Source organism: Gastrolobium bilobum, unplaced genomic scaffold, assembly GCF_033153095.1.
Source record: "Gastrolobium bilobum isolate Gb01-03AN ecotype WA unplaced genomic scaffold, APGP_CSIRO_Gbil_v1 utg6975, whole genome shotgun sequence".
Classification (NCBI taxonomy): Eukaryota; Viridiplantae; Streptophyta; class Magnoliopsida; order Fabales; family Fabaceae; genus Gastrolobium; species Gastrolobium bilobum.
Window position 1 is genome coordinate 58,083 of NW_026899929.1, and position 12,524 is coordinate 70,606.

Below are 12,524 nucleotides of genomic sequence, written 5' to 3' on the forward strand. Positions count from 1 at the left end.
TCCAGACCTCTATCCAAATCCTGCGAACTGACAACGGAACTGAATATTTTAATTCTGTTCTTGGGGATTACCTAACCAAGCAAGGTATTATCCATCAAAGTTCTTGTCCTAACACCCCTCAACAAAATGGGGTGGCTGAAAGAAAAAATAGACATCTCATTGAAGTTGCTAGAGCCCTCTTGTTTACGATGCATGTCCCTAAATACCTGTGGGGGGAGGCTGTATTGACTGCCTCATATCTCATCAATCGGATGCCCTCTCGTGTCCTGAATTTTCATTCTCCCATATCTTGCCTTACCCGTTTTTTTCCCTCCTTTCGGGCTTTCTCTTCCCTTCCTCCAAAGTTGTTTGGTTGTGTGGCTTTTGTTCACATTCCTCCACATCAAAGGTCAAAACTTGATCCTAAGTCTGTTAGATGTGTCTTCATAGGATATCCTCCTAATCGAAAAGGGTACAAATGCTACTCACCTTCTCTTCGAAAGGTCTTTGTTTCTATGGATGTTACCTTTTATGAAACACAATCATTTTTTCCTTCGACTTCTCTTCAGGGGGAGTCTATTGGTGTAAATGAAGACAAGTCTTGGATTCCAAATAATTCTACTGTCTTACCTTTACCCTTGGAAACAAGTGTTGTTTCTTTACCTATGGAGACAGGGGGAGTTAATGTCAGGAGAAAAGGACAACAACTGTACCAGAGACTGGAGATCCTCCCGGTAAATGGGAAAAATTCTACAGCAGGCGTAAATCTCCTAAAGATCCTCTAGACTGCCAGAATTCTGACCCGAGTCCTAGTTCCAGCAATCCACTAGAGAACACCGGTACATCTGACCTAGATATGCCCATTGCCCTTCGAAAAGGTACTAGATCTTGAACTGCTCATCCTATTTCTCATCACATTTCATATGAAAAGTTATCTCCAGGTTTTCATGCTTTCAACACTATATTAGACAGTACAAAAATACCAAAAAATATCCAAGAGGCACTTAATGACCCTAAATGGAGGGATGCAGTTTTTGAAGAAATGGATGCACTTAAGAAAAATGGAACTTGGAAATCCGTGGCACTTCCCAGAGGAAAGAAAACTGTAGGTTGCAAATGGGTGTTCACAATAAAATTTAATGCAGATAACAGCATCAACAAATATAAGGCTAGATTGGTTGCAATTGAATCTGAAATATATTGTATATTCAAGTGTGTAAGTCTGTACAAGGAGGCTCTCTATTTATAGAGACTAAAAAGACCTAATGGGATGACCTAATGGGCCAAGCCCACAATCTAGACTATTCTAGACTATTCTAATAATAATAAAATATTATTATTTCTAACACTCCCCCTCAAGCTGGTGCGTATATATCAAAAGCTCCCAGCTTGTTACAAATATGATCTATTCGGGGACCTCTAAGAGCTTTAGTGAATACATCCGCAAGTTGATCATTGGAATTGACAAATGCTGTCTCGATCTCCCTTGACTGGATCTTTTCTCTAACAAAATGACAGTCAATTTCTATATGCTTGGTCCTCTCATGAAAGACTGGGTTAGAGGATATATGCAAAGCGGCTTGGTTGTCACAAATGAGCTTCATAGGCCTTTGTTCACAGAGACGAAGTTCCTTCAGCAATTGTCTCAGCCAGATGAGCTCACAGGTTGCATTTGCCATTGCCCGATATTCTGCCTCCGCACTGGATCTGGCGACCACAGTTTGCTTCTTACTCTTCGAAGAGATCAAATTTCCTCCGAAAAGAACACAATACCCTGAGGTGGATCGTCTATCTGAAGGAGAACCTGCCCAGTCAGCATCTGAATAACTAGAGATCTCTGAACTCCCTTTATTTGTATATAATAAACCTCTTCCTGGCGCCTTTTTAATATATCGGAGAATTCTAATAACTGCATCCCAATGGGAGTCACAGGGAGAATCAAGAAATTGACTTGCAACACTCACTGCGAAGGAGATATCTGGCCTTGTCACAGTAAGATAATTCAATTTTCCAACTAGTCGGCGGTAGCGACTAGGATCTGGCAGTGGCTCCCCCTGTCCTGGTAATAACTTAACATTGGGGTCCATAGGTGTATCAATGGGTTTACAGCCTAACATTCCAGTCTCATCTAGGATATCAAGTGCATACTTCCTCTGACAGATGGAAATGCCCCGCCTAGACTGTGCAACTTCGATCCCCAAGAAATATCGAAGTCTGCCAAGATCTTTGGTCTGAAAATGATTGAATAAATGCTCTTTCAACTGATCAATCCCGATCTGATCACTGCCTGTAATGATAATGTCATCAACATAGACCAGGAGATAAACGCACTGGCCAGAAGAGCTATGCCGGTAAAAGACAGAATGATCGGCTTTGCTTCTGATTAAGCCAAAGGATTCAACAACTGAACTAAAGCGGCTAAACCAGGCCCGAGGAGATTGCTTCAGGCCATATAAAGATTTCCGAAGTTTACATATCATTCCAGAACTCTCTCCCTGAGCAACAAAACCTGGTGGTTGCTCCATATAAACTTCTTCCTGCAAGTCACCATGTTGAAAAGCATTCTTAATATCAAGTTGGAGAAGAGGCCAGTGATGAATGGCGGCAAGGGCAAGAAACAGGCGAACAAAAGCCATCTTAGCAACAGGAGAAAAGGTATCCCCATAATCAAGACCAAAGATCAGTGTGTATCCCTTGGCCACTAAGCGAGCTTCAAGGCGATCAACAGTGCCATCAGGACCAACTTTAACTGTGAACACCCATCGACAACCAACACCAGACTTCCCGGGAGGAGCACGAACAAGATCCCAAGTGCCATTAGAGTGAAGTGCCTGCATTTCATCAAGCATCGCCTGGCGCCACCCTGGATGAGATAGTGCTTCACCTGTGGTTTTAGGGATGGAAACAGAAGAGAGACTAGAAACAAAAGTAAAATGTTGTGAAGAAAGTCTGTCATAACTCAAGAAAGAATAAAGGGGATGAGGATTTCGAGTGGATCGAATACCTTTCCGAAGGGCAATGGGAGGAGTCTCTGATGGAGGATCCGGAGGAGAAGAGCCGACGGGAAAGGGCGATGAGTCATCAAGAGGCAAAGTCGGAGGAGGTGTAGGATGACGACGCTGGTATGTGAGGAGAGGACGATCTGCAGGTATGGAGGTAATGGGTTGCTCCTCTGGAATAGGGGCACCTGCAGCTGATAAAGACAAGTCAAGAAAAGGAACAGGAAGGACCTGATCAACTTGTGACACTGGAGACGGAGTAGAGTGAAAAGGCTGCTGATCAAGGAAAGTGACATCAGCAGAAACGATATAACGCTTGAGATCAGGAGAATAGCAACGATACCCTTTTTGAAAACGGGTATACCCAAGGAAAATACATTTGAAGGCCTTGGATGTCAACTTGTCTTTACCTGGAGTAAGATCATGAACAAAACAAGTACAGCCAAAAATATGTAAAGGCAGAGGATAAGAAGGTGCTCCGGAAAACAAAATACTGTGGGGAACATCATTATTTAGCACAGAAGAGGGCATGCGGTTGATAAGGAAACATGAGATGATAATAGCATCTGCCCAAAAACGAAGTGGGACGTTCATATGAATGAGAAGAGTACGTGCAGTTTCAACTAGATGTCTATTTTTACGTTCAGCGACTCCATTTTGTTGTGGAGTGTAGGGACAAGTAGTCTGGTGTATCGTCCCATGTGTATCCAAAAATTTAGAAAATTCAAGAGACACATACTCTTTGCATTATCACTGCGCAAGATTTGAATAGAAGCACCAAATTGAGTTTTTATTTCTCACAAAACTTTTGATAAATTGAAAATAACTCAGAACGATTTTTCATTAAATAAACCCAAGTGCAACGGGAGAAATCATCAATAAAGGTTACAAAATACTGAAAACCCAAAACTGACATAGTCCGACTCGGACCCTAAATATCAGAATGAACAATAGAAAAGGGAGCAGCAGCTCTTTTATTGACTCTACTAGCAAAGGAAGAACGAGTATGCTTTCCCTGCTGACAAGACTGACAATTCAAAGACTTAAGACCTGACAAAAAAGGAACCATATGCTGAAGCTTCGAGAGACTTGGATGACCCAGACGGCTATGGAGAAGCTCAGGAGACTCTGTGAGAGAGCATGCAACTGGAGCAGAGGGTGCATGCAGATAGTAGAGACCTCGTGACTCACCGCCCGCTCCAATCGTCTTCCCCGTACTCGGATCCTGCATAGAAAAAGACTGTTTAGAAAAGGTGATAGAGCAAGAAAGAGAATGGGTCAATTGATTAACAGAAATTAAATTAAAAGGAATGCCAGGGATGTAATAAACAGAGGTTAAAGTCAAGAAGGGAGTTGGTTTGGCTTGCCCAATGCCACGAGCAGGAGCCTTGGTGCCATCAGCGACCGCCTTGTCCGCGGCCACGACCACGACCGCGTCCACCATCGTTCCAATTACCAAGAGAGACTAAAGCAGCAGAATCAGACAAGAGAGCAGTAGAGTCAGTAGCTGTGACGTGTGCGGGAGCCACCTTATCTTGAAGATTCAGAAGGCGCTGAAAGGTCTGGGATATGCTGGGAATCGCGGTACTGGTTAGAATGTTCTCACGAACACTTTCTAATCCGTCAGGGAGACCAGAGAGAGTCACAACCGTAAAGAGACGCTCCACTTGCGTCCTGTACACTGTAGCATCCGCAGCATGAGGTAACATAGCCAAAAATTCCTGCATCAAAGAACGAAGCTTACCAACATAAACTTCCATACGAGCTTCGGGTGATTTGCGCAAATCCATCATCTGGGAGACAATGGAATAAAGTTGTTGAATATCATTGGTGTAGAGGTTTTTGGCTTCCGTCCACACATCATAGCAGGTCTCAAAAGGAATGAAAATATTGAGAAGAGATGAATCAATGGATTGCCAAAGAATACTGAGGAGCTGAGCATCAACTTTCTCCCATTCAGTCATCTGATCTTGGGAAATATCAGTCTTCTTCGTGGTGAGATGTTTGTCATGGCCTTGACCGGTAAACCAGATCTTAACGGAGGTAGACCAGGTCTTGTAAGTGGCAGATCCGGTCAATTTCAGAGTTGTGATAGATGGAATAGCACTTGAAATGATGCCGGAAGAATGTTTACTGGTTCCTTCCATCAGGAACAGCGATCAGACAACCAAAAAACTGTAAAAATTACGCGAAAAAGGAACAAAGTAGCGACTTTTGCACTAGAAACCCTCGAACGGAAGAGACCCACAACGATCGGTCACTGGATCTGGAAGGAGGAGGCAGAGGCGAGCCTGTCTGCCTGGGTTTGGTCGGAAAAGGTGGCCGGAACAGTGCACACGCGCCGGAGAGAGGTGGCGCGTGAGGCCCACGCGCAGACAGCTGTGGTGGCGCGTGGAGGCGCGTGCGGCGGCCGTTTGGGACGGGTCTTGGACAGAAATGGTCGCCGGCGTGAGGGGATCCTGATCGCGTGGTTTCTCGCCGGAAAGGTGGCCGGAACAGTGATGAACAGTGACGGAACAGTGTTTCTTGCGATGTGAACAGTGTTTTCTGGTCAAATAATGAAGGAGGATGATGATCTGAGATCGAAAAAGGGTCTAACAATGTTCGGAGGGTTGAAAAGGGTTGCCGGTATGATGCACGGCGGTAAAAAGGTTTGCCGGTATGATGCACGACAGTAAAACGAAAGGAAAAGATATATATGCGGAAGCAGAGCCCTCAGATCGAGAGCTCTGATACCAAATTGAATCTGAAATATATTGTATATTCAAGTGTGTAAGTCTGTACAAGGAGGCTCTCTATTTATAGAGACTAAAAAGACCTAATGGGATGACCTAATGGGCCAAGCCCACAATCTAGACTATTCTAGACTATTCTAATAATAATAAAATAATAATATTTCTAACAGTTGCCAAAGGATTTACTCAGACTTATGGGATAGACTATCAGGAGACGTTTGCTCCCGTTGCCAAACTTAACTCTATGCGAGTCCTAATATCACTTGCTGCCAACCTTGATTGGCCCTTGCATCAATTGGACGTAAAGAATGCCTTCTTAAATGGGGACTTACATGAGGAAGTTTACATGGATCCACCACCTGGTTTTGAAGAGGGAGATGGTTCAGTATGCAAGTTGAAGAAGTCTCTTTATGGACTTAAACAATCCCCTAGAGAGTGGTTTGAAAAGTTTACTCGTGCTGTTAAAGAAAGAGGATTTGTCCAAGCTCAGACTGATCACACTTTATTTTTTAAACACTCCGATAGTTGCAAAATTGCTATCCTCATTGTTTATGTTGATGACATAATTGTCACTGGTGATGACTGGGAGGAAATAAAATCTTTAGAGGGGGGTTTAGCTAATCAGTTTGAACTGAAGGATCTTGGATCACTCAAATATTTCCTTGGAATGGAAGTTGCTCGTAGCAAGGCGGGAATTTCCTTATCTCAGAAGAAATATATCCTAGACCTGCTACAAGAAACAGGTATGCTCGGTCAAGCCAGCAGAAACTCCTATTGAACCCAATATTAAATTGGGAATTGAAGATGGAAAAGATGTTGACAGGGAGCAGTACCAAAGGTTGGTAGGGAAGCTGATCTACTTATCTCATACTCGGCCTGATATTGCATTTGCAGTTAGCATGGTTAGCCAATTCATGCATTCTCCTAAGGAAAAACACCTTAGTGCGGTTTATAGAATCCTCAAGTACCTCAAAAACACCCCTGTTCGAGGAATGCTCTTTAAAAGGGGACACAAGAGGATGATAGAAATCTATACAGATGCTGATTGGGCTGGCTCTGCAATGGACCGAAGATCCACTTCAGGATATTGTACCTATGTCTGGGGAAATCTTGTGACCTGGAGAAGTAAGGAACAAACTGTTGTTGCCAGAAGCAGTGCAGAAGCAGAATTTCGGGCGCTAGCCCATGGCATTTGTGAAGGAATCTGGTTAAGAAGACTCCTTGAAGAGTTAAAGATATCTTATTCTCTACCTGTCAGACTCTATTGTGATAATAAGGCTGCAGTCAGTATTGCTCAAAATCCTGTACATCATGATAGAACCAAACATGTGGAGGTTGATCGTCATTTTATTAAAGAAAAATTGGAGGAGGGTCGTGTATGTTTGTCATATATACCTACCAAGGAGCAAACAGCCGACATTCTCACCAAAGGATTACATAAACCCATCTTTGAGGATTTAATTAGCAAGTTGGGGATGATCAATATATATCTCCCAACTTGAGGGGGAGTGTAGAATATTCTAGAGTCTTTTACTTGTTTCTAGCTACTAGTATCTTTGAGTAGTGTGATGCCTCTTCGGTTACTGTGTATTTTATTTATTACTTCATCTCCTTAACTACCTTATAATCTGTATAAAAAGAACCCTTTGGGGTGTCAATCTATATATGAAAAAAATACATTTCAGTCTTATATTACAATATTTTCCATTTATAAAAAGTTTTCTGCTGAGATTCATACTCAATTTGGTGGTTCTATTTGTATTCTACATAGTGATAATGCTAAGGAATATGTTTCTATTGATTTTTCTAATTTCTTGGCTACACAGGGTACTTTACATCAAACCACTTGCCCTCACCCTCCATAACAAAATGGGGTGGCTGAACGTAAAAACAGACATCTCATTGAAACTGCCCATACCCTTCTTATTCATATGCAGGTTCCCCTTCACTTCTGGGCGGATGTCGTACTCATCTCTTGTTTTCTCATCAATCGCATGCCTTCATCTGTGCTCAACAATGACATTCCTCATAATCTATTGTTTTCAGATGCTCCTCTTTATCCTCTAACTCCACATGTCTTTGGTTGTACTTGTTTTGTTCATGATCTCACTCCTAGTAAGGACAAATTAACATTCAAAGCCTTTAAGTGTATTTTTCTTGGTTATTCTCGCATTCAAAAGGGTTATCGTTGTTATTCTCCTGATCTTAAGCGTTATATTGTTTCCGCTGATGTCGCTTTCCTTGATCAACAACCCTTTCATTCTATCTCATCTCAGTTGTCACAGGTTGATCAGGTTCTTCCTGTTCCTTTTCTTGACTTGTCTATACCAGTTGTAGGTGACTCTCTCCCAGAGGAAAGACCTCTTGCCTCCAACCCTGTAGACTGTCCTTTTCTCACCTATCAGCGTCGTCAGAAAGTGCTTCCTGCGGACTTGGCCCTGGGTGACTCATCGCCTTCTCCAGTCATCTCTTCCCTTCCGACTCCTTTACCAGAGGCTCTTCCCATTGCCCAAAGAAAAGATGTACATGCTACTTGTAACCCATATCTTCTTTACACCTTTTTAAGCTATGACAGTCTTTCTACTTCTCATTACACCTTTGTTTCTAGTCTTTCTTCTGTCTCTATTTCTAAGACTACAAGTGAAGCACTTTCCCATCCAAGGTGGCGCCAAGCGATGCTTGATGAGATGGTTGCTCTTCATTCCAATGGCACTTGAGATCTTGTTCCTGCTCCTCCAGAAAAGTCTATTGTTGGTTGTCGGTAGGTCTTTAATATCAAGGTTGGACTTGATGGCCATGTTGACCGTATCAAGGCACGCTTAATCGCCAAAGGTTTTACTCAGATCTTCGAACTTGACTATAGTGACACGATCTCTCCAGTCGCTAAGATGGCATCTGTTCGAATGTTTCTTGCCCTCGCTATTGTTCGTCACTAGCCACTCCTTCAACTAGACATTAAAAATGCTTTTCTTCATGGTGATTTACATGGAGCAACCACCTGGGTTTGTTGCTCAGGGAGAGTCTGGGATGGTGTGCAGACTTCGTAAATCCTTATATGGCCTCAAGCAATCTCCTCAGGCTTGGTTCAGGCTTTTGGCTTAATCCGTAGTAAGGTCGATCATTCAGTGTTTTTTAGGTTCACATCTCTTGACAAATGCATCTATATATTAGTCTATGTCGATGATATTATTCTCACTGGAAGTGATCAAGTTGGGATTCACCAGTTAAAATAGTATTTGTTTAGTCAATTTCAAACAAAGGATCTTGGTAAGCTTCGTTACTTCTTAGGGATTGAAGAAGTAGCACAGTCCAGACAAGGCATTTCTATCTGTCAAAGGAAATATGCATTGGATATCCTAGAGGAGACTGGTATGTTGGGGTGTAAGCCGGTTGATACACCCATGGATCCTACTATCAAATTACTACCCGGACAGGGAGAGCCATTATATGATATTGGACGTTATCGGATGTTGATTGGGAAGCTTAATTATCTCACTATAACTAGGCTGGACATTTCTTTTGTTGTTAGTGTGGCTAGTCAGTTCCTTGACTCTCATTGGGATGCTGCTAGGAGGATTCTCCAGTACATCAAAGGAACACCAGGGAAAGGCTTATTATATTCAGATCAGGGAAATACATAAATTTGTAGTTATTCAGCTGCCGATTGGGCGGGATCACCCTCGAATAGGCACTCTACTTCAGGCTATTGTGTCTTCTTTGGAGGAAACCTGATTTCTTGGAAAAGTAAGAAACAAACTATTCTTGCCCGCTCCAGTCTAGAGGCTGAGTATTGTGCGATTGGAGTTGCTACCTGCGAGCTAATCTTGTTAAAGCAGTTGATTCGGGAGCTCCATCTTTGTGAACAGAAACAGCCCATGACACTCATTTGTGACAATCAAGTTGCGCTACATATATCATCTAATCCTGTATTTCATGAGAGAACCAAACATATAGAGATCGATTTTCATTTCATTCGAGAAAAGATTCAATCAGGAGAAATCAAAACGGCATTTGTCAACTCTAATTATCAACTCGCGGATGTCTTCACTAAAGCTCTTAGAGGTCCTCGGGTTGAACACATTTATGGCAAGCTGGATGCTTACAATATATATGCTCCAGTTTGAGGGGGAGTGTTAGAGTAGTTATTAGAATAGTTCAGTGTATGTAGTCCTACATCTTATGGACTTAGCCCATTAGGTCTTTTAGTCTCTTTAAATAGAAAGCTCTTGTACATTGTAAAACACTATTATTCAATATACAATTATTCTTTAATCTCAAGTCAAACCAACTTTGCCTCCACATATCCTATAAGAACATTCAATTCCCCTAGTTTCTCTATTCTTAATCAAGAAGAAGCCCTGATTTTGATCAGTTAAAATCCCATGCTTTTCTACGATCCTGCATCAACCTTTAACAATGCAGTTGTAAATTTACCTGCAAAACTGACTTCAAAAATAGGAGTGTTCTCGATCCATGCTCCATAAATATATCAGTGATATTCTTTATTCTGTTTGATCCAAAGTCAGGTTCAACCTTAGAGCAATCAGATGATAGAGGCATGCGAATAATGGTAGAATCTGATAATGACCATAAGTCATTCTGATCAATGAGCATTGGACTAAATTGATCACAAAATCGTTGTGTCAGATCAGTACCTGAAACCTCAAAGTAAACAACTCAAAGTTCTACGACTGTAGAGAAAAGTGACTATTATACTCAAAAATATCAATATTGATTAATATTAAGTATTTTCAAATTAAAAAATAATATAAAAGAATAGTTATGTAATTTTATTTTAATACAAGGAAAAAAAAACAAAAGTATAGGAAAATTTCCAAGCAGCACAGAAGAACAATACATATTATATTAGTCTAAATAGAAGATATCAATACAAGAAGGCCTTCCAATCTTATAGCGTATCCGATTCGGGCACCTCTTACAACCATACTAAACATCAAAGAAAGAAAATTACAAAACAAAAGGAGATATATTCTTGAAATTTTCTCTTCCAGTTTATGAACAATTAATGACTCAAATGATTAATTATGTCAATAAGCAGTTACTCACTAACATCTCTTAGAACATCATTAACCAATGGAGTGATTAATTGTTCTAAAACTGGATATAGTTTAACAAAGAATATTTTTAGCCCAAAAAAAAAGCCAAGAATTTATCTTTTGTAAGTTTCCCAGAAAATAACAGGTATAGATTATGAGAACTTTGATAAATTTGGACAGACAAACATATAGAGAGAAAAATATTTAAATGAATTATTACAGTTAAAGAGTGTTACCCTCTTTCTTTGTTCTGAGTGTTATTGGGCTAATATTGTACTAATCGGACTACAAATCTACAACTGTACTTGCTTCAACTTTTCAGTATAAATTTACACACAAAATGTTGGTGTCCTACTACACTCAGGGCCCGTTTGGATGGGCTTTTTTTCTTCAAAAGCTACTTCTTTTTAGGAAAAAAAAACACTTCTCACTTTAAGTTCGTTTGGATGTCTGCTTTTAAAAAAAGCATGCAGAAGTCACAAAAAAAGTCCAAAACCTGTTTTTTTTAGAAGCTAAAAATTTTAGCTTCTAAAATAAGCAAAAGTCAAAAGCCAATTTTTTTTTTTCAGAAACTAAATATTTTTATAAATATATAAATAGTTTTAACTTTTGTAAAAAGCACTTTTAAAATAAATAAAAGATAAAAGCTACTTTTACTAAAAGTCGAAATAGACGGGCTCTCAGAGCCAACAGAGTTTACCATCTGGCATTGTGAAATATGTTTCCTAGAAATCAACCTAGAGTACTTACAGTACAACTACAAACATAAAAAAATAGTAAATGAGACTAAAAAAGGAAAAATGAATAAACCATTTTACATGAATTCAGATGAAGAATTTAGAGTATACCTATCAAATTAAACATCTTTGCTGTTGGGGCATTAGTTGAAGGTGCAGCAAGTACCGAACCACGAGGATCGAACATGTAAAAATAGCCACTAGAAATGACCGAGAGAAGGTCACATATGGAATAGCAGCAAATCAATCCCAAACCATAATTAAGTGTGTTGCCACGTAATCTCCATGGAGGAAGGAGCTGGAAATTAATAAATTCTTCTCGACTCAAGCACGCACCTTCAAAGATCGCTACAAGAGCAGGCCCTTGGAATTCACCTGCATAAATCATGTCATGTTAAGAGCAATTTAGAAAAGATATAAAAAAGAGTTAAACACACAGCACGGTCATTTCACAACCAACAATCAGCATAAGCTTTGAAATGCCCTTAGCTGCAAAATAACTTGCTGTCTTCCATATGGGTGCAATCAGCTTGCCAATATTGTGGCATACAGAGATGTTTGAATCTTTTTCTGAGAAAAGGATAGCCCTGTGTGCAAGCCTCCCACCATTGTGAAGTCTAAGGCTATGCAACCTCTTATCAGCTTGTGCAGAGAAGTTGCTTCTGTTAGATACCTACCACCAAGATGGGCCAATAGGAAGGTGTATGCTAGAAGAGGCAAGAGACAAAAGGAGGGAAAGTTAGTTAGTAGGGTAGTCAGACAACTGGGTTTGAGCGCGAAAGAACAGCTGGGTCTGTTTTGGTAGTTAAATAGGAGAAGTACTGACGTAAATCAGGGCATGACATCAAGAGGCCCAGTCCAACTCCCAGCTGGTCAAGTTACTAGAGATTGAGTAGCAAAATTCAAGGAATCACTCAATAGACTAATTCAAGAATTTTAGTCTTGTTAGAATGTATAAAGTTGTGTTAGTTTCTCCACATCATGTAAATAGGGCCCAAGCCCATGGATCTTATTATT

General features: G+C 40.7%; 1 protein-coding gene across 1 annotated transcript in view; it reads right to left on the minus strand.

Annotated features, from left to right (window-relative positions):
- Positions 1 to 12,524, minus strand: part of LOC133294235 (uncharacterized) — a 46,464-nt gene that overhangs the window by 18,141 nt on the left and 15,799 nt on the right. Inside the window, 2 exon segments of the mRNA XM_061492891.1 lie at positions 10,148 to 10,368; positions 11,619 to 11,882. Of these exon segments, the coding sequence (XP_061348875.1) occupies positions 10,148 to 10,368; positions 11,619 to 11,882 (485 nt within the window).